A 22,187-nucleotide genomic window follows, 5' to 3' on the forward strand; every position below is an offset into this window, starting at 1 on the left:
CCTCGAACTTCTTTCTCATATATCTCTCTCATTCCTCTCCCAATTTTTTTTTTCTTTTTCTCCAAGAGCAAAATAGAGAGAGAAGAAAAAGTAAAGAACACTAGGGCCAATTAAAAAAAAAAAAGCTAATCTAAAAGTGTTTTTTTAAAAATAAAACCAAAAGATAGGAGTAGAATAATAAATACTTATAAGATAAGGTGTAAATAATAATAAGAGTGAAGTACATAATACTTTTAATCAATTTCCCTAAGAAGTTATTAACTACCACATCTGTTGGGCATTATCAACAAAATATGAGAGTATAATAAACCTAAAAGATACGGTGTTAAATACAATTCTCCTTTGAAGATATTTTGCTCTCAAAGTGATCCATTAGCCCTTTATGCAGGAGCTTCGTGCATCGGGCGGTGAAGGCGATCTCCTGTGGGGGCCAACTGCGTCGCCGTACAATCAATGGCAGTTAGAAAAAGGTGGTTGTTTACTCTAATTTTTTTAAATATTTTTTTAGACTTTTAATAAACGTGCTTGGAATATTGAGAGGACTTCCGAATGGAAATTTCCACGATGAAATGGACGAGAATTTAATTGGGGTTTGACATAACCTAAGAATATGCAATGATTTGACGCATAAGTCAATCATTTGAACTATTTAGGAGAAAAGGTGAGATGGAACCATAATAAACTACTAAAATAATATTTTATTAATCCTTCTAGGTTTTTACCTGATGGAATTACTGTGGAGATAGTAGCATTTGCAATGGAGATTCTGGATTTTGTTTTATTTGTTCGGACATCCGTGAGTGTCGGAAATGATGTTGGATTCTCCTTTTAGTTGATGGGACTTGGTCCTGAATCTGTTGTGTTGTGGCCTGACATAGTTGTAGATTATTTCTTCCAATTTTCTCAACTAGAAACATGCAGTATATAATTATCCAGGATTTATTATAATAATATATGTTACTATTAGTCAACCTTTTGATGGACGTCATCGTCTTTAACAGTAATATAGAAAGGCATCATCTTCTTCACTGGGCTATGAGATGTTTCAAAGGCGAAAAGATTGATGCGAAGCTTAAAAGGTACCTGATTTCCGAAGGCTATTTCTTCTCTAACTTTGAACAGCATATTGAAATAAAGAAGAAGGAGGAGAAGCAGCAGCATAATTGTATGTAAACTGAGAAGAAAGGAAGGATTGGAGAAACTTCTCGGCAGCAAGCAAATATTATCATCTGAAGATCTTAACCAATCAATCATAAAATTATAATCATAAGTCGGAAAATCTGAATTAACCAATCAACAAGAGCGTCAAAATTTCCCCAACAGCAAATCCGAAACATAATAGAAGTAATCTATTTGGTGCATCAGATTAAAGTTATTTCTTTTGTACTGAGAAGAGGGCGATCCAAGGAGTAGTCTGGATCACTGGATCCAAGTAGAGCAATGTACATGCTAAAGCAAGTCACATGCTGCAACTGTACTTCGTCGCCTCCGGCTCCGGCAATTCGCGAGAGAGGGAGAGAGGTGAGGTAGAGGAGAAGATGAGAGGCTGAAGGTGGGAGGGCTGCGGTGAGAGGGAAGAAGGAGACAGAGGAGGTGGGAAAGGTGGCGTGCACGGTAAGGGAAAGGGAAGAAGGAAGACGGGAGGACGCTGGGGTAGGGTGGCAGGTGCCTGTGACGCGTGCGTCACGGGATTTTTTTTTTATTTTTTTATTTGGGGTGTTACAAATGTACTCTGATCCTCTAACATGAATGCTAAAGCAAGTCTATATACCCAATTTAACACCGATCTTTTCGTCTATTTCTAATTTACACACACTATTTTTTTTATGTCATGAATGTAAATTATTGCTTTTAAACTAAACCATTGGTTCCTGTTAGAAGAGTATTCAAACAACTTCCCCCTTTTTGAGTTTTCCTTAACATAGTTATAATCTTATGCTGTTATTGAATCGGCCAAGCTTGTGCTTGTTTTTTTTTTTCATCTTAGCTTGAGATAAAAGATTATTCTTATCTAGATTCTCATCTCATAATTATTAAATTTAGATATAATGATCCACAAGCAACTCATTAACTACTCTAAAAATTTAAATTATTAAAAAAATATAACTTTTATATCATATTCTAACAATAATTCTCCCTCACTCTTATGTCAGAGACATTTTAGTAGAGCAAAGAAATAGGATTTACACACACACACACACACATATATATATATATATATATATAAGTTTCATATTTTAAATAAGAAAAAAATTTAAATCACATCCCATGTGGTAGCTTGTAGTATATATGATATATCAATGGACAAAGACAATTAATCATATACTCACTTTAGGAATAAATTTTTTTTTATTCTAAAATATAACTATTTATTCTAAATAATAATTAATATCATAATAATCTCATTCTAAAATATAAATATTATTCATTAAAATTATATTATCTATCACACATTAACTTAATTACTAATTTACTATTAATATTTATTTTATCAATTTATTTTATATCAAATTAAATAGTATTTATAATAATTCTATAAAAATTAAAATATTTTTTCTTAATTTTTCTTTCGGTTCATATTACAACAAAGATAATTATTATATCATTATTCTATAATACATGTCAACATAAGAATATCGATTCCTAAAAAAAAAAACCCCATTATAAAAATAAATACCTATTTTAAAATTATTCTTAAAATAAACGAGGCTTTAAAAAAAATATGCTATAGAATAAGAAATGCAAGATGGAGATAGCACTCTCAAGCCGCAAAACCCCCTATCTAATAATATAACTCTCTCTAAATACATAGGAAAAGAGAGAGTGAGCGCGTGACTGGTCAAAGTGGACTTGTAGTTTTCCCGGGAGGTCATCCAATTTGGCTCATTAACAGACTTTTAGAAACTCTATGATAAGCATTCAAATACTATTGCAAAATTTACTCTTTTTATTTTTTCCACTGGAATAAATTTAATTTTCTTAATTTTTTGGATTTCGGTGAAATATATATAATGTTTGCAAGCGGTTCGGATTCGGCACAACTCTTAATATTTAATTTTTAGTATTGGAATGCTCAAAGTAAAGATGTGTAGCTAGATAGCATAACTGCATATCATATGGAACAGGAGCAAGTTGGATTCATATGCTTCGCCAAACTGCGTAGAAACCAGGAGGAGTATTCCTCGTTGACCCCAGAACTAGTCATCATTAATAATATTATGTGCTGTGAGAGATCATTTCTATCATCGAGTGGATGGTTTAAAATAATTGCACTAAATAAGTAATACTATTAGGAGTCAAAAACTCGGGTGAGAGCCAGCGGGAGATTGTGGAATAGAGTTCCAAGTTTCTTTGTTGTTTGCTTCCTTTGCATCTGTGATTGTGAGGGAGAACGAAGATCTAGAGAGATGGAGCCACTAGCAATTGCAGCAGCAATTGGAGGATTCGTAATACCATTCCTCAATACACTGTTTCAGAAAGCCTTCAACCACAATATGGATAAGTGGCTGGAATCTCATGTTGTCGTCGGCGATCTGAAAGGGATCGGGACGACAGTTCTGAAGATCCAAGCGGCGGTCAGCCAGATGGAAGGGAGGCAGGTGCCAGATCAGGGTGTCCTCCTGTGGCTGAGGGAGCTCAAGGATGCAGCTTATGAAGCTGACGACCTACTTGATGAAGTTATGACGGTGGTCCGGAGAACTCTGCAGGTGAGCACCACGGCCGACCCCAGTACTGTTTCCGTTGATAAAATTCTTGCCGATAGAATCAAATATATTAGAAACACGCTAGATCGCGTGGCCAAGGAATGGGGGGACTTTAAACTAGGAGAGCTAGATGATAAACTGGACTACCCTTGGATGGTCTCGAAGAACCAACTGACGAGTTCTTTTATAGAAGAATCGAGGGTAATTGGTAGAGACAAAGATAAGGAAAGAATTATCGATTTGTTGACCTCATATGATAAGTGTCCGGGAAAAAATGGTTTTGTTCTTCCAGTAGTAGGCATAGGGGGGATTGGGAAGACTGCACTTGTTCAGCTGGTATACAATGACAAGAGGATTAAACAGTATTTCCATCTAAGGATTTGGATCTGTGTGTCTAATGTATTTGATGCAAGAAGTATCACAAAGGAGATTGTCGAAGCTACTAACACTGGTAAGCCATCCGTGACGACTTCCAATTTGAACATGCTGCAGATGAACCTACAGGAGAGATTACAGCCGAACAGGTTCTTGATCGTATTAGATGATGTGTGGATCGATGACCGACAGCAATGGAAGAAACTGCTAGCACCATTTGTTGATATGAGAGAAGGAAGTAAGATTGTAGTGACAACGCGAGACACAGGCGTCGCCAAGCTCAAGGGAATGATGCCCCGGTATTTCTTGAAGGGCTTGTCACATAAGGATTCCTGGTCCTTGTTTGAGGATCACGCACTTATGGAATTGCTGCCAGAAAGCCCCCAGAAATTGAAAGATTTATACGAGGAAACAGTTCAGAAGGCGCATGGTTCACCTTTGGCAGTCAGGACACTTGCTCGGCTCTTTACTTCAACATCAGTAGAAAACAATCGGAAAAGTATGTCACAAATTGAAATATGGCAGCTGCAACAAAATGACGGCGATATAATGCCAACTCTAAGACGAACTTATAATCGTCTACCCTCACATTTGAAGCAGTGCTTCGCCTTCTGTTCTATATTTCCAAAAGGTTATCAATTTGATCAGAGCGACCTTGTCAGAATCTGGATGTCACAAGGTTTCATTCATTCAAACGACGGTAAAAGCATGGAAGATACAGGGAATGAGTATTTTCATGACTTACTTTGCAGGGGAATCTTAAATCATGAAGAAGAAAAATATGTGATGCCTGACTTGCTGAATGATCTTGCACGGTACATATCGGTGGATGAATGTAGCAGAATAGAATCTGGTGGTTCGTGGGAGTTCTGTGGAGCTATTCGCCATCTATCGCTGGGTTGTAGGAATCCAAATATGCGAGAGCTCATCAATTCTGGGACTCTGAAAGGCTTGCGCACCCTGATGATCTTCGATGTGAAAAGTACTCGCTTGGACAATATCCTTGGCGGGTTGATCGAAAACTTGCATTCCTTGCGAGTTTTGGATCTGAGGCAGAGTAACATCCAAGAGCTGCCAGACTCTTTTAACCACTCAAAACATCTGCGCTACCTAAACCTTTCATATAATCCTATAAAGGAGTTGCCCGGTTCTGTGTGTGAACTGCACAACCTTCAAACTCTGTTACTGCTCGGATGCGAGTATCTTTTGGAGCTGCCAGAGAGTATTTGCAAATTGAGTTACTTAAGACATCTCAAGGCAGATAAATCATTGAAATCAAAAATATGCAAAATTGGGAGCATGGCTTCCCTCCAAGAATTAGAAGAATTTAAGATCAGCCAAAGCCATAAGATCGAGGAGTTGAAGGGAATGAATGAGCTTCGAGGACGTCTTTCCATTCAAAATCTTGAGATTGTCAAAGATGGAGCAGAGGCCAGTCAAGCCATGCTAGCTAGTAAGAGTCACCTTGAGAGCCTGGCGTTCGAATGGTCTCAAAGGAATCCTACCTTAAGAGAAAGCCGTCAAGATCTGGAGGTGCTGACACAACTCAAACCGCATCAAGACCTCAGGGAGTTGAGCATTACATGTTACGGCGGTGTTTCTTCTCCAGGATGGATGGTGAATGCAATGCCCTCACGTATTGTAGTAGTTCGTCTATGCAATTGTCCCAAATTGAAATCCCTACAAAATCTTGGGAAACTGCGCTTCCTCGAGACGCTGGAGATAAGAAGGATGCAAGGTGTGAAGAGGATAGACCAAGATGCCTATGAAGACAGCGAGAAAGAGAATTTCCCATCACTGAAGGAGCTGCATTTATCTGACATGCCCGAGTTGGAGGTCTGGTCAGCAGGAGGGAGCACGAGATCATTCCCCTGCCTCGCCAAGCTGGTTATGAAGAACTGCTCCAATTTGAATGAAATGCCTTCCCTACCATCTACACTGAGAGAAATAACCTTGGAACGAGTAGGACTGACAGCACTTAACAATGCTGGTGGTGCCTTGCCCAAGGAGTGCTTCCAAGACTTCACCTCTCTCAAAACCTTGGTACTTAAGGACTGTCGGCAGCTCAGGTTAACGTCAGAGAGCAGCAGTATACCGCCGTCTCTGGAAGTACTCGAAATCATATCCTGCCCATCTCTGCTGAACGAGCCACTCTGCAAGGCGGTGCAACAATCACGCTCGCCCTTCTCCTTCACAATAAGCAATGGCTATGATGACCTAGAAATCTTCTCTGCGGAGGTTCTGCAACAGCTGACCGTGTGCCATCTACTGCGAATTGAGTATTGTGATGAGCTCCCTCCCTTTGATCCCTCGTGTGTCATCTCGATCAAGTACCAGAGTATCCCTCAACAGCAGGGCTTCATTCTATGTTTGGCCATGAGAAACGGGACAAACTACCCGTCAACCCACAATAACGCTGTCATATCAGAATGGTTGCCGAAACTCGCCTCTCTATCAACGCTAACTATCTACGGTGGTTTAGATGTGGAGTTTCTGTCAATTGATGTGCTGGAAAACCTATCAATGCTGAAGGAGCTTGTTTTAATCGAGTGTCGGAGGCTGGATTCATTAAGCTTGCAGCCACTAAAGTCTCTGGAAAAATTGGTGATTAAAGATTGTCCCTTCCTTGATTTGTCCTCGACCGATGGCTTATCGTCGTCTTCGCTCACTGATCTTGAAATCGACAACAGCTTTCCCTTCACACATTATCTGCAAGAACTCCGCAGTGTTAAGAATTTGAAGATCTGGTCTTGCCCAGAGCTCGACTCCTTTTCAGATGGAAGAGAAGCAGTGGCTCAGCTTTCTTGCTTGCAGAAGCTTGATATACAAGACTGCGTCAATCTCCGGTCATTGCCGGCAGACTTGGAGACCATCCCTTCTATCAGCGTACGAATCAGTGATTGTCCACGCTTGAAAGTCTTCCCTTCGGGTCTTGCTTCTAGGATAAGCATAAGGCGCCGTGCATAATTCAGCAGAAGATATTGTTCTACCAATTTACTAGCACAAGGTGAGAGGTCAACTCTACTTGCTTTTCATTTGGTAGAAAAAAAAAGACTTTTACTATATAATAAAATACATAACTCTTCTTTTTCTAACTATCGGAGAGCTCAAAAGATTGTCATTACTTTTAAAGCATAGAAAAGATGAAAAGTTACCTTAAAAAGTCAAGCACACATAATAATCATTAAGTTTTGCTCTAATCAATTAATCTAATTGTAATGTGATTTGCTCCTTAAGGAATTCTTTGGCACTGTCGTCGATCGGCTCGGTGTTCCTGTCTGATATGTTCCAGGGTGTGAACATCATTAAGTTCAAACACCTCGACGTATTTGGGCTGGGCTGACTTGGAGGCTACTTTCGGAGAAGGTATATATACCCCACTTTCATATCTTAATATCTAAGTGTTGCATGCATCATCGCGAAAAATAAGAAAGAAGAGGTGAAAGACTTGCACAGAATCCGAGGAGGAGCTTTTGGAGTAGATTTCGTCTCACTTTTAGTATCTTTTCTTTCAAATCCCTTTTACCTCTTTCAATTATCTTTTCTATAGTTTGTGGCAAAAGAATTGATCCACTTAGTGTCAGTTGCTTTAGGTAATTAGTAATTACTGAAGCTTGAGACTTTAATTTTCCTTAAAGTCAATTAAATTAGTTATTATTTATCCGTTTAATCTTGTCTATTTAATATTATTTAGATCTTTAAACATTATTTGATTTAACATCACAAACTACTTTAACATGCAGTTATTGCAGATGCTGCTTGGATAAGTAGAAACTGAAGCACACATATTCGTACCCTCCTCTACTGCGTTCTCATATTAACTACACAATTTTTTATCTTATTCAGCACAGTTTTTCGCATTGACTAAGTAGGGTTGCATAGATTCCTCATTTTGGAGTGAGCATCTCATACCAACTACTAAATGCTGTGTGGAAATACTAATAAGAGCAGGAAATTAAGAGAGTAGTTCTGGTACTGATCGCAATGATTCTTTCCAGTCTATATGAGCAGGAATAAATGTGAGCTTAAAGGGGGGCTCCATCGAAAGCTTAATAAAAGGAGACATCTTTATAATGGTCTACCAAAAAGCTTTAAGATTTTATTTTATTTATTTGTAAAACAGAACAAATCAAAACAAAAGAGAAATAATAGTGAAGCTATAAACCGTTTACTGCACAACCATTCACACAGACCACTCCTTTATTTCCAGAAGATGAAAGCTGGTATACTGGCAAGCGCTCCCACTCGCTCTATTTGTAATGTGATTGTGGGTTAGGTTTTATTCCTAAAACATATATGGTTTGATTTATTTTTTAGTTTTATTTTCCTGATGGGTCTCTGAACATATTATGAATTATATATATATTATTAGCCTTTAGATATTTAATCTCAAGATTCATATTATATATTATTATTGTTCTCCTCATCAAGCTCAACTCAAAATTTATTTGAAGGCTATTCAGCATATCAAGCTTATATCGAGTCTAATATTGCATACCAAGCATCAATATATTTACTCTCAATTATTTTGGCAATCATAGGTATAACTTAGATGAGAGTATTTTTATAATCTTCTTAGTATAATTAATTTAATCTAAGAGTTTAATTAAATTTAATTAACAGATTTAACATGTTTGATAAAACGTGGGACTTAATTTACAAATCATAGAAATAAAAAGTGTAAACTATAAATAGATTAAAAGACAGGGCGTTAAATATAAATTTCTCTAAAAAAAATCGTGCCTCCAGCCAAAATTTCCATAGAAATTGGTAATAATTTGGCTCTCCTTAGAAAATCCAGAGAAAGGAAATATTCTCTATGTGAGTGTTTGGATTGGCATTTGCTAGTAGTGAGAAGGATTGGCATTTGCTAGGAGTGAGAAAATTTTCATAAGAAATGACTCTTTTCTCATAAATAAAAAAGGAAGTCAGGTAGCTCTAAGTTCATTTAGACATAATCATTAATCTCGATCTGTCTAAATCACGCCCCAACCCACCTAATTTTAATCGGGCTAATCAACCCAAGCCTGAGATAGTAGTGGGCGGCATGGGCTAAGCCTTTTGCTTGCGCTGCTCGATCCAAAAGCCCGATCCACTACTCTCATCTATGGTCCAATCCATAATGTCTGTATATTTCTATAATTTTTTTAGTTTAATATTAGATATTTAGTAAACTATATATCAATATATAAGTATATTCAAATAACTAAAAATCTCCGTATAAGTCTATTAAACTCGACCTAATAAGATATAATATTTTTTATATTTAACCCGTTATATCTAACCCAATCCCAATATCTAATGGGCTAGTGGGCGGTAACAGGCTAAAATATTCTAGCCCAGCCCGAATGATTGGTGGGTCGGATCGTGAACAAATATTTTAGCCCAGCCCAAATCCGGCTCAGCCCGCTCGATGAGTATGTCTATCTCCATTTCTCCGCCTCCGTAGCTCTAACTGAACAAGAATATTTTATTTTATATAAATTAATAATTTAATAGTTATCCTCATCATCTTACTCTTTTTATACAAAATAAGACGAGAAGGATGACTTTAAAATTTAAAAATATTTTTTAAATAAAATGAAATAGTCCTATTTTTTCAATTAAGTTGACTTTAAAGAAAAAATATTTATGGCAAAAGATACGGATTTGTTTTAGCAAAAAATGATAAAGTAGGGCATGTTTTTCAATATTGCCATGGAGAACTTTGACAAATTAAGAAAAATAATGATACACAATATTCAGTGAACAAAGGAAGCTCGCTGGCAAGACAGAAAAAAAATAAAAACTCCACGAACAGGCCAATGACAAAAAGTAATTAAATTAGCAAAAACATGACAATTAGTGATTATAATTAAGTTTGCTTTCATACCATAACCTTTCAACAGATCATGCGTTTATATATATAGCAAAACCAACAGTCTCAGACTCTCAGTTTCATTATGAAACCAATTAAACACAGCCCTGCATGGATGAAGGCACACAAACAAGCTAGCTGTTCCAGAAAAACTACACTCCACAGCAAACTAGAAACAACTCTACCCACACGATAAGGAGGAAGTATGCACTCACATCTTGAATAAGATTTCACTCTATCATTTCCATTGATCATATAACAGTATTTATAGATTACAATTTATAGAAAGAGATAAAGTAAAGTTCCTATTCCATACAAGGAATGTATATAAAACAGAATCATGTTTAAAATTAGTGTACCAACTATTATGAGTAGGTATGGCAATGACTACATTAGTGGCAGATCAGATGCAATTTCCTTTATACACTAAATCTACAACCATATTAAACGCACTATAACACTATTGATCAATCAATATATATGTTTGGGATGTAAGCTATCTTGTGCCAGTCCAGACCACTCTCTCTTTGGCAACGACTCGTGAGCATGGGAGATTGTTGGATCACTAATTCTCTCAAGGAGATGGGAAGGCCTTTTTGTGGCAAGCAACGCAACTGAGGGCAATTCTCTATACGCAGTACTTCCAGGAACTCGAGCCTCCTCATGTTGGACGGCAGGACATGCAGACTAGTGCAGCCATGCAGGACTAAATTTTGTACCGAAAAGGGTCTACCGCCAACTTTGCCTTCTTGCTCCACAGTAAAGGATGTGAGATTGGGGCAGTTCTTGATCGCTAGGCTCTTGAGGGTGAATGCAAGAGCTTGAACATTAAATGAGCGAAGACTGAAGCAGCTAGAAACTGTCAAGCTTTCAAGAACTGTCAGGTATTTCACCAGCTCATCACCAGGAAGTGATGTCATGTCTGGGCAGCCACTTATTTCCAGATGCTTGAGAGATTTGATACATTCTAGGATCTGGGCTATGGACCTGTAAATCGAACCTTGCGTTACTTGCCCCCTGATGGTCACATCCATTCTCGAAGCAAAATGATCTCCGTCTGAAGCTTTATAACTTGCGTAATTGAGGGAGATGGCTGCTCCGGAACATTGGGCATCTGCAGATGTAGAGGATAGGAGGTTACTATTGGTGTAGCAGATGCTCATCTCCGCAAGAGCTGTCAATTGATGGAGTGCTTCTTTCTTGAAGGATGCGATGTCCGGGTAGTCCTTAATAATGACAAAGGAAAGCGATTTACGAGCTTGAAGGTTGACGAAGAGCCATTTCCTCACGACGCCAGGGCTTCCTCTTATTTCCAGATTTCTGATCGATGACGGCAGTCTACTGTCATGATCTGGTGGTGAAGGCATTCGCGAGCTGTGAAGATGCAAAGTAGGTTCGCACGCTACATAAATCATGAGGCCAAGGAGGAACAGGAACAGCATACAGGATATAAGTAGACTGAAAGTAGTTGTCCGCTCTGCAGGATAAGTATGGAGGAAGTTGATGTAGAGCAACATACAGGCAGTAGGTACTAATAGAGCATCTTTTCTGGGTATTTTATGCTCTGGTAAATGCATTCGCCAGCTGTCAAGATGCAGTACACTGTCATGCGAGAACAACGTATTGACTAAAAGATGGATGGCTGTCCTCGATGTCTCCTGGAGGTATGCAGTGCAGAACGACATAGTGGCTATAAATCCTTTATTACAAAATTCAGAGCTGGCCGATGCCTTCATCAGAGAAACAGCATCTAGATCGACCAGTTTTGGACAATCTTCTACTATCAAAGATTCCACAGTGGCTAGATTGTGAAGCCGCCATATTGGAAATTTTTTGAGCTCCTTGCATTTGCGAAGAGTAAGGCTCTTGAAGCTTCTAATGTCGAGAGACTGCAAGTGATCGCAATCAGAGATGTAGATAGAAGAGAGGGGCCGCGGCCACACCAATGCGTCGCTAGGATCCCTCCTTTCTTGAAGAGTGGTCAGTCCCACTCTCTCTATTCTCAGCTCTTTCAATGCCGATGGAAGTTGAGGAAGAATCCTCAGCCTTGGGCAGTCCATGATTTCCAGCACACGGAGACACGGGAAGCCGCCTTCGGCACCAAACCATTCCTCCCATTCAAACAAGCCGTGTAGCCGCAGCTCTACCAGAGATGGAAACCATGTAGCTTCATGATCTCGGCTATCACTCAGCTTTCTCATTCTTTTCAGCCCATAGATCTCCAAGAACTTAAGGCATGGTGCTTCCCAGAGAGGCGGGAGGATATCCCATCTTCTGCAGTTCTTAAGGCTAACAGTTTCCAATTTAGAGAAGTTTGATCCGCTTCCCATCCAAGCGGGAGATTTGCTTCCGCTATAGCCTTTTATACTGATCATCTTCAAGCTCGGTGGCGGCCTGAGGCCTTCAAGTATTTTCCCATGATCAAGTGGCTCGTTTGTGGTATCAGCATGACGATCTTCACTCCACCGCAATTCTAACATTTCAAGATAGACCTTATGGCTCAGTTGAGCTTCGTTTGCCTCTTTCTCACTGCTGACATTTTCAAGATCTCGAATGCAAAGCCCGCCTTGAAGCTTGTTCATTTCCTTCAGTTCCACTATCCTGTGCCCTTCCCTTTTGTACACCTTGAATTCTTCCAAGCTCTGAAGGGATGCCAGATTCCCGATTCCATCTATTGTAGAAACCAAGTAAGGACTTGCTTTGAGATGCCTCAGGCTAGTCATCCTGTTCACCCCTGCCGGCAAAGCAAAAAGCATGTGACATCCTACTAGATCCAGCACCTGAAGTTTGTGTAGATGGCTCAGTGTCTCAGGCAGACTCTGAATATTAGTGTATGAGAGATTCAGAAGCCGGAGATGCGTTAGCTCACCAACAGAACTGGGTAGCCCTTTGAGATCAGTGTGACTCAAGTCGATCACTCGCAAGGATTTCAATGCTGGCAACAATTCTTCAGTAAGACGATCAAAAGTAGACTTGTTTCGATGCAAGAATACGAGTGATCGCAAGCATCGGAATCTGCACAGGTCCTCCAATTCCGAAGGCCACAGATTATCAGGAAACAGGGATAGATGGTTGGTTGAGATGGGGATTTCTGATAACCAATCAACTCTTGAACAGGAACTCACAACTATTCGTGGTGCCAGTTCATGTACAGAGTCATTCAGGATGTATTTATCCGCAAAACAATGGAAAAAAGACATGGACAGTAGAGTATCGAAATATTGGTTTGCTATATGGTCGACTGATCTCCCTTCATGAGGAAGTATGAAGCCCCCTGCAACCCATGCATGGACTATGTTTGGCTTTTCAAGCTTATAGCCTCTAGGGAACAAAGAACAGTAGACTAGGCATTGTTTGACATCAGGAGGCAGGTGCTGATATGTAATTGCCATTACAAGTCCAGTGATATCATTATTCCCACCCGTTTGTGCTTGGCATGTTTCTAGGATTTCCTTCCAGAACTCAACATCCAATTGCTGGCTTAGAAGACTAGCAATTGTTTGAATTGCTCCGGGAACACCACTAAGCAACGTAACTATTTCCCAACCCACAGATTTAAGTTTTTTGTTGACAAATATACGGTTTCCATCAACATACTCTTTGAATAAGCGCCAAGAATCGACAGACCACAAAGGATCAAGATCATGAACATACCTTTGCATCACACCTATCGCCTCTGCAGCATTAGAGTTCCTAGTGGTAATGAGTAACTTACTTCCCCTTTCACCGACCAGCAAATTGCAGAAGAATTGTTCCCACACGTTGGAGTGCTCATGCCAAACATCATCCAGAACCAGCAAGAACCTTTTGCCTTTGAGTGTCTCCTGGAGGTTTACTTCAGCTAGTTTCAGATTTGCAAGTTTTGAGTGTTCCCGACAAGAGACCGACTTAATGATGCCATCACTAATATTGCTGTTTTCGACCAAACTAGCACACACAGATACCCACATCCTCAGGTCAAAATGATCTTGAACTTTTTGATTATCATAGACATAGTTCGCCAGAGTAGTCTTCCCTAACCCCTCACGTCCTACAATCAAAAGCTTCTCCTGGGCGTGTTCGCTACTTTTATCCAGCAGGTTGCTCAGCATATATTCGACATCGTGATCTCTACCCAGGAAGGAGCAAGGCTTGGGGGTGAACTCAGTTCTTACTCCTTTTTGGGTAGGCATACCAACACCACGCTTATCTTCCTCAATCGTTTGGAACTTCTTAGACAGCTCCTCAAATTTACCAGGAATGCTATTTCTAAAGAGAGACTGATGTGAAATAGCAACAGAGGAAGAGCTACTACGCGCTCTGTTTGATGCGTTTAGCTCTTCCAGTTCATCAAGCAGGTCCGCTGCCTCGTAAAGAGCATCTCGAACTTTTTTCAGCCAAATTCTAGCGACTTTGTCCTCGCTTGCACTTTTCTTCTGCTCCGCTTCTCGGACGGCAGATCTGACACGGGTTATCAGGATTCTTATCTTCTCGATGTCCTTCTCCACCTCGAAATCCCACGCCAAATCTTCCACCTCCTTGGAACGCAACCTGTGAAGGATCGCATCGGCTAATGGAGCGACAAAATCCATCAAAGCTGCTGCTTCCATATCTTCGTAGAGAACACCGGAGGCCAAATCCAAACAGGTCGAGATAATTTTGTCAACCCTCTCGATCTCGATGTCAGAGAACTCGGAAAGGTACCTTCCATCTAACTTCTATCTTTAAACAAGACAAAAAATGAATGAATGATTAAATAAGAAGTATTCAATTTCTCCCCCCTACAGTCAGAAGTAATTATAAGACTAAATTAGTTATATTTTATTTCTCTCTTTTAACTATCTATCTTGTATAAAAAATAAAAATAATAATAAATAAGTAGAAATTGATATTTTTATTATTAAGAAAATAGTTATATAGATAAGTAAAAAAAATGACTTATAAAATCTAGTCACGTATCTAAAATATCTTATATACCTCTTAATTTGATTAAGAGATAAAAATTATTTAATAAACACCCAACATTCTAACTATATTATAAATATAACTCTCTCCTATCATTATTTATAAATAAAACTCTTTATTTGCTAAAAAGTTATAATTAGTTAATTTATTTATTTGTAGTACAAAGTTAAATCTTATAATATCAATAATTCTAAAACCATATTATTTGATTTCAAAGGGCATATTATAAGGGTGAGATCAAGGTAATTTACGAAATATAAAAATATCATTTGAAATGGACAGCATATTTTTTTTAACAAAAAAGATATTTTAATTATATATAATAAAAATAGAAGACTTTTATTTATAATGTTAAAAAAATTAGGGTTGGCAAAAATGCCAACAGCAAGGCTCAACTAACATGTTTCATATTTTAATAATAATATTGTATGACTATTAGGTGTACAATTAACAGCGAAATATTACAAGGTAATTAGCAACAAACAACTCTAATAGATGGCCTAAAACATCACAACTACCAAAAGAAAAAAAAAATTTAAATTATTTTCAAGAATAATTGTTTTATTTTAAAATATAATTTATTATTTTTTTAATTGTTTTGATTTAATAATCCGCGAGCGACAAAGTGGAGATTACTTGAGGATCCCGACTTGGCCAGCCAATAGATTTCTCTTATGTGAGACACCGCGTGGGCCCCAGTACTTTTTAATCTTAACTATTAGTTAGTTTAATTTTTTAATTTTATTTTTTTTTAAATAAATTTAATTAGATATAAAAAAATAAAAAATTATTTAATTACTGAAAGTTCCTGTACTAATTCATACTGGAGCCCTAAATTCAAAACAAACCAGGCCAATAATATATATGCGTTAGTTTCCAGTAAAAATTGTCTATTATTATTTTAATTTTGAATGGCCTTGACACAAAACATACTTTTTTTTCAAAAAAACTATATATATTAAAGTAACTCTATAACTTTGTGAGTGATTAACTAGACTAATTATATTTCAAATTTTATTTTATTAAAATAGATTATTTTTCATACTTAGAGATGCTGTATGTAAAGCATCTCTATATGCAGTACATCAGATTTAGGACCATCTAAACGTTACTGTGATTTGCCTCACAACCCCTAGTCTTCATTTCGGAGATTTATCATTCTCATAGGTGCACACATAAGGTGTCAACGAGGTTGCCCAAGTGTGAGTCATCAAAAGATTACCTCATAGAAAGCATTAGTTAAAATGCTCTGGGAGAAGCTGGAGTGCACGTTTTGGTTTGAAAGAGATTGAACTTAATGATGATCATATGCATACATTGCTCTGTTTCTACTCCGAAGGATGCTGCTGTACATGCTTTTTCGATAGACAATTCATAAGTTTGCAATACTATCCAGGAATGTACCAATGTCCAGCTGCGTGAAGACTGACAACATTGCTCACTTTGGCATCTACTTCCAGTGCTTCATGATTCAAAGTACCCAAGAAGTAATCTGGACAAATGGATCCAAGTAGAAGGATATATTATGACCCTCTAACGGAAACAAGTTCTAACAAGTCATGAGTCGATCATCTTGAGGAAAAGTCAAGAAACTGATAGAGAGAAAAGCAAGCAAATAAGCGTTATCCAACAAGTCATAAGATTACAATTTTTCTTGCTTAGGACAGAGGAATTAACCAAACCACAAGTCAAAAAATCCCAAGAAACCATGAAAGAGTTATCCTTTTGATGGGCGTCAAAAAGATCTATAATAATCTATGCTGCTATTAGACAACCTTTTGATGGACGTCATCGTCTTTAACAGTAATATAGAAAGGCATCATCTTCTTCACTGGGCTATGAGATGTATCAAAGGCGAAAAGATTGATGCGAAGCTTAAAAAGGTACCTGATTTCCGAAGGCTATTTCTTCTCCAACTTTGAACAGCATATTGAATAAAGAAGAAGAAGCATAATTCCATGTAAACTGCGAAGAAAGAAAGAAGCAACTTCTCCGCTGTTCAAAATGGATAAAGAAAGAGAAACTGTTCCAGAGAATAACAAGCAAATATGATCAATTAAAGTTCTAATCCAATCAATTATAAGATTATGAGTTCTTCCATCCCAAATTAACCAATCCAAAGTTAAAATATCTTCAACAACGGTTAACTTATTGATTAATCTAAAAACTTAAGTTGTCAGAGAACAATGACTTTTATATTTTATATTCAAATAACTTTTTTTATTTTTAGGTTAAAACGTTTTAATAGGCCGTTATACCATATTAATTCGTCAATTAAAAATATATTTTATTTTATATATATATATATATGCCTATAATTACTTTACTCCATGTGCTAAAAAGTTTAATCTTTATACTTATGATTAAAGTGAATTATTATTTTTTTTCTCAATTTTTTATATTTATAAACTAAAATACCCTTATCTCAAATCTCCTTTTTACCAAGAACGAGCGACGAAATAATAATTATCTTATTTTGATTATAAGTTAATAAACTTATTTAAGACTTTTTTTTTAAGTACAGAGATAAAATAATTTTAGACATAAGTAAAATAGGATAAAATATATTTAACTCTTTTTATTTATTTATTAATCTCAAGCTTGAGATTGAGATTATTTGCACCGAGATAGAATCTATGAGATTGAGATTGTTTGTACCGAGATAGAACATATTTAACCCTTTTTATTTATTTATTTATTTATTTTATCTCTAGCTTGAGATTGAGATTGTTTGCATCGAGATAGAATCTATGCTATGCGCTTCAGTTTCATCGAGCAGCATTTGTAACAAAACTCTGCACTTACTGCATTTCATTGAAAGCTTCAACAACAGTTCATAAATCAAGCTTCCAAATGAGAGAAAAGGAACCATTTTACATATAGTTACATGTGCATAGCATCACTTCAAAGTTGTGCTGTAACACATCTACTTGACAATAAATGGCTAGATCACAACAAGTGGATTATTATACGGTAGTAGTGAAAAATGCTCGAGCGTTTATTCTAAGGTTATGTTTGTAACATGAGATATCTTTGGCCGATCAGCTCCCCCTTTGTGACATCGGTTTCGCAACTGGGGACATCCTTTGATGGTCAAAGACTCTAATGTTGAAGGAACACCTTTCTCAGGAAGGGCCCTCAAGCTTGTGCATCGACTGATGTATAAGGATTTGAGAGAACGAATTCTGATCAAGTCTGCAGGCAAGGAGACGAGATTAGTACAGTCGCGTATCGCAAGATCCTGCAAGCCAGAAAGTTCTTCTGCAGGTGCAAAAGATTTGAGCTTGGGACATTTTTCAATTGTCAAGATTTCCAGGGAGCTGAGTGACGCTAAGCCCAATGATTGCAGCTGTTTACACTCTGTTAGAGTGAGTTTCCTCAGCCCTGACAGGTTTCTCATTGCTTCGCTTAACAGAAAATTCACATTGGAACCACCAGAGATTATTAACCTTGATAGAGATTTGAGACTTCTGAACCATGTCGATATGCTCAACAAGAAGTTTCCCCTGATACTTAAATCCAAGCTTGGAAGACCTTGAGGTCTACCCTCGTACTCCATCGCGACACTAGACGAGAGCTCATCACAACATCGGATTTGCAGGGAATGGAACGCAGTCAGATGTGGCAGAACTTCTGAAGAGAAGGATGCAGAGTCCCAATAGTTATTTGATATTTTAAAGGACAAGGGCGAGTCTCTGTTTTCCAGCGCCATGCAGACTTGCTTATTCAGAAGAGAAGGACAAGATATGATTTTGAGATCTTTCAGGGATGAAGGTATCCTGTTCTCCGATCCGAGCCTGAGCTTAGGGCAGTCTTCAAGCACCAAGGTATTGAGAGAGGTGAAGTCCTGGAAACACTCCCTTGGCAACGGTTCACAAAGTTTGGAGCAAGCAGTGATTGTCAGTGTGACAATAGTTTTCAGGACTTGCGGTCGCAGAAATCCTTCATAGATTCTCGTTAACTCAGGGCACGTAGATATTTTGATGAAGTAAGAAGATGAAGGTTCTGGCAATGAGATTTCCTCACTCTGTACGGTGACACCCTGGTAGTTAATAACATGGGGAGGCATTTTCGTCAACTTGGGGCAGTTCTCAATAACCAGCTTGGTGAGCCGAGGAAATGATGGATTACTGCTGACTACCGATCAGTCTTCCCATTTGGGCATGTCAGATAAATGCAGCTCCCTTAGTGATGGAAACTTCTCCATCGCATTCTTTCCATAGAAATTCAGATCTACCTTTTTCACGCCGCCCATTCCTCTTACTTCCAGAGTCCTGAGCGATCTCAGTTCGCCAAGAGTCGGGAGGAGTTCCCATCTGGGACAATCACATAGGTGAAGTACTTCTAAATGCAGGAGCTTCTGACTCATCATCCATTCTGAAGAATGCTCTCCACCATAACGTAAAATCTTCAACTCTCCGAGGTCTGAATGGGGTTCTAGATTATTTAGTACGCCCAAATATCTTTCACTGCCAATGGAAGTATGACCTGTAGACCATTCCAACACCAAGGTTTGAAGGTGACTCTTAGTCTTTAACATGGCTTTCTTGGCCTCATCTCCAGATTTGACATTCTCAAGATTTTGAATGGAAAGGCATCCTCGAAGCTCAATCATTCCCTTCAACTCTTCAACCGTATTGTTGCTGCGAACTTTGAATTCATCTAGATCCTGGAGGCAAGTCAAGCGTCCAATTTTGAGTATCTTTGATGTCAATGATTTATGGGCCTTGAGATTTCTTAAGTTACTCAATTTGTAAATACTTCCTGGCAGCTCCGAAAGGAATTTGCATCCAATGAGTACTAGAGTTTGAAGGTTGTGCAATTCACAAACAGAATCAGGCAACTCCTTAATAGGATTATCAGAAAGATTTAGGTAGCGGAGGTGTTTTAACTTCTTAATAGAATTTGGCAACTGTGTGATGTTATTCTTCCTCAAATCCAAAACTCGCAAGGATGGCATGTTTTTGATCAACTCGGCAAGGGTATTGTCCGAGGGAGTATCTTGCAAGTCCAAGAGCAGGGTGCGCAATCCCTTCAAATTCCCAGAATTTATGAGCTCTTGCATATCTTTATCCGTACAGGCTAGCGATAGATGGCGGATATTTCCATACGACTGCCAGGAACCACCAGATTCTGTTCTGCTACATTCATCCGCAGAGATGTACCGCGCAAGATCATTCATCAAGGCCGGCATCACATATTTGCCCCTTTCATGGTTCAAGATTCCCCTGAAAATTAAGTCATCAAAGTACTCGTTCCCTGTATCCTCCATTCCTTTGCCATATGCTGAATGAGTGAAACCTTGTGCCATCCACATCACGACCAGGTCGCTCTTATCATATCGATGCCCTTTTGGAAATAGTGAACAAAAGGCAAAGCACGGCTTCAGGTGTGAGGGCAGGTGATTGTAAGTTCGTTTTAGAATTGGCATTATATCACCCTCATTTTGTTGCAGTTGCCATATTTCAGTTCGTAAGATTCTTTTCCAATTGTTCTCTTGTCTTCTATCATTCAAGAGCCGAGCAAGTGTCTTGGCTGCCAAAGGTGACCCATTCAACTTTCCTACTATCTCCTTATTTCGAGCTTCCAACTTCTTGATACTTTGTGATGCCACTCCCATGAGTCCACGTTTAGCGAACAAGGCCCAGGAATCATCATCTGACAAACCGCCTAAGATATAGGGGGACATCATCCCCTGGAGTTTGGCGACACTTGTACTTCGCGTTGTTACCACAATCTTACTTCCTTCTCTCTTATCGACAAAAGGTGCCAGCAGTTTTTCCCATTGCAGTTGGTCCTCGGTCCAGACATCATCCAACACAAGCAGAAACCTTTTGAACTGTAATCTCTTTTGCAGGTTCATCTGAAGCATGTTCCAGTTGGATTCCTTGCAAGGTTTACCGGGGTGTGCAGCTTCTATGATCTCTTTCGTGATCCTTCTTGCATCGAAGACATTTGACACACAGACCCAAATCCTTCGATTGAAATAGTGTTTAATCCTCTCATCATTGTATACCATCTGAACAATCGCAGTCTTCCCTATCCCCCCAGTGCCCACGACTGGAAGAACAAAAGCATTAGTCCTGTCCGCGCATTCATTGTATGAGACCAACAATTGGACGATCCTCTCTTTGTCTTCATCCCTACCGATTATCCTCGATTCATTTATGAAAGAACTTGTCAGTTGGCTCTTGGGGATCATAGAAGGGTGGTTCAGTTTATCATCTTGGTCTTGCTCTCCTAGTTTGAAGTCCCCCAATACATTGGCCACGCTATTTAGCCTCTCTCTAATTAACTTCATTCTATTGCTGAGTGTGCTACCGAGCGAAATAGTAGTGGCCGAGTTGCTTACCTGCAGAGTTCCCCGGAGCACGGTCGCAACTTCATCAAGTAAGTCGTCAGCTTCATAAGCGGCATCCTTGAGCTCCTTCAGCCACAGCATGAGACCTTGGTGATGCACCTCCCTCGCCTCGATCCGGCTGACTGTCGCTTGGATCTTCAAAAGCGTCATCCCGATCCCCTTCAGATCGCCAACGGCAGCATCAGATTCCGGCCACTTCTCAAGAATGCGGGTTAAGGCCTTTTGGAACAATGTGTTGAGGAATGGTATTATGAATCCTCCAATTGCTACTGCAATTGTTAGTGGCTCCATATCTCTTCTTCCTCACAAGCACAGATGGGAAGGAAGGAAGGAAGCAACAACAAACAGACAGGAAGACAAAGTCTAAGAAAAAAACCTTTCTCGATCTTAATTCGATCCCTAGCTTTGGCCCAATAATTACTAAAATCATTCGATTATTAAAACCATCCTGAAATGTTTGCGAAATGATCCAACAGCATTTGACCTAGCCACATGGACACCACGTCCCTTGAACAAAACAAAATAAAAGAAAGAAATTTGCATTTAATACGATACCTTTCACGCAAATCTCGGGTTGCAGTAACACTAGCACGTAGATGTTGAATTGTTGATGGCATAATAGAAAACTATTACGTCGAGGTCAACCCATTAATATTTGCACAACAATAGGGCCTATGTTAGATTAACAGTAACAAGGCATATGAAGATGGCATAACATGTAGCATATTTCGGTTAAGGTCAACTCCTTGTATAATATAATATATTGGCATAATAGAAAACTATTACGTACAAATGCCTAAACCCTCCTATCTATTCTGCTTCGAAGTTCGATCCCATTAACTAACTAACTCCGGAATTTAAAAGTATCTTCAGCGAGATCGTCGGCACCACATGGACTTAATCCCGCACCTCCTCGCCTACTCCTCACTTTCTTGACTCTCTCTAT

At 38.7% G+C, this 22,187-nt stretch overlaps 4 protein-coding genes across 4 annotated transcripts; 1 reads left to right on the forward strand and 3 right to left on the reverse strand.

Annotated features, from left to right (window-relative positions):
• Nucleotides 1-3,247: 3,247 nt before the first annotated feature.
• On the forward strand, nt 3,248-7,749 carry LOC140782949 (putative disease resistance protein RGA3). Its single transcript, XM_073129860.1, has 2 exons — nt 3,248-7,086; nt 7,317-7,749. Exon 1 carries the CDS (start codon nt 3,408-3,410, stop codon nt 7,044-7,046), a length of 3,639 nt encoding a protein of 1,212 aa, XP_072985961.1. The 5' UTR covers nt 3,248-3,407; the 3' UTR covers nt 7,047-7,086; nt 7,317-7,749.
• A 2,405-nt stretch (nt 7,750-10,154) lies between these two features.
• On the reverse strand, nt 10,155-14,651 carry LOC140782008 (putative disease resistance protein RGA3). Its single transcript, XM_073128328.1, has one exon. It carries the CDS (start codon nt 14,523-14,525, stop codon nt 10,404-10,406), a length of 4,122 nt encoding a protein of 1,373 aa, XP_072984429.1. The 5' UTR covers nt 14,526-14,651; the 3' UTR covers nt 10,155-10,403.
• A 3,227-nt stretch (nt 14,652-17,878) lies between these two features.
• Nucleotides 17,879-18,949, reverse strand: LOC140781363 (uncharacterized). Its single transcript, XM_073127306.1, has one exon. It carries the CDS (start codon nt 18,947-18,949, stop codon nt 17,879-17,881), a length of 1,071 nt encoding a protein of 356 aa, XP_072983407.1.
• A 75-nt stretch (nt 18,950-19,024) lies between these two features.
• On the reverse strand, nt 19,025-21,532 carry LOC140781364 (putative disease resistance protein RGA3). The gene has a single exon (XM_073127307.1). The coding sequence runs from the start codon at nt 21,530-21,532 to the stop codon at nt 19,025-19,027; it is 2,508 nt and encodes an 835-aa protein (XP_072983408.1).
• Nucleotides 21,533-22,187: the final 655 nt, after the last annotated feature.

The sequence above is a fragment of the Typha latifolia genome, chromosome 2 (assembly GCF_019914945.1).
Source record: "Typha latifolia isolate L0001 chromosome 2, TyphaL0001v2, whole genome shotgun sequence".
Taxonomy (NCBI): Eukaryota; Viridiplantae; Streptophyta; class Magnoliopsida; order Poales; family Typhaceae; genus Typha; species Typha latifolia.

Coding starts and splice junctions, on each gene's coding strand:
- LOC140782949 (XM_073129860.1), top strand. CDS start 3,408: ATGGAGCCACTAGCAATTGCAGCAGCAATTGGAGGATTCGTAATACCA.
- LOC140782008 (XM_073128328.1), bottom strand. CDS start 14,525: ATGGAAGCAGCAGCTTTGATGGATTTTGTCGCTCCATTAGCCGATGCG.
- LOC140781363 (XM_073127306.1), bottom strand. CDS start 18,949: ATGCCTCCCCATGTTATTAACTACCAGGGTGTCACCGTACAGAGTGAG.
- LOC140781364 (XM_073127307.1), bottom strand. CDS start 21,532: ATGGAGCCACTAACAATTGCAGTAGCAATTGGAGGATTCATAATACCA.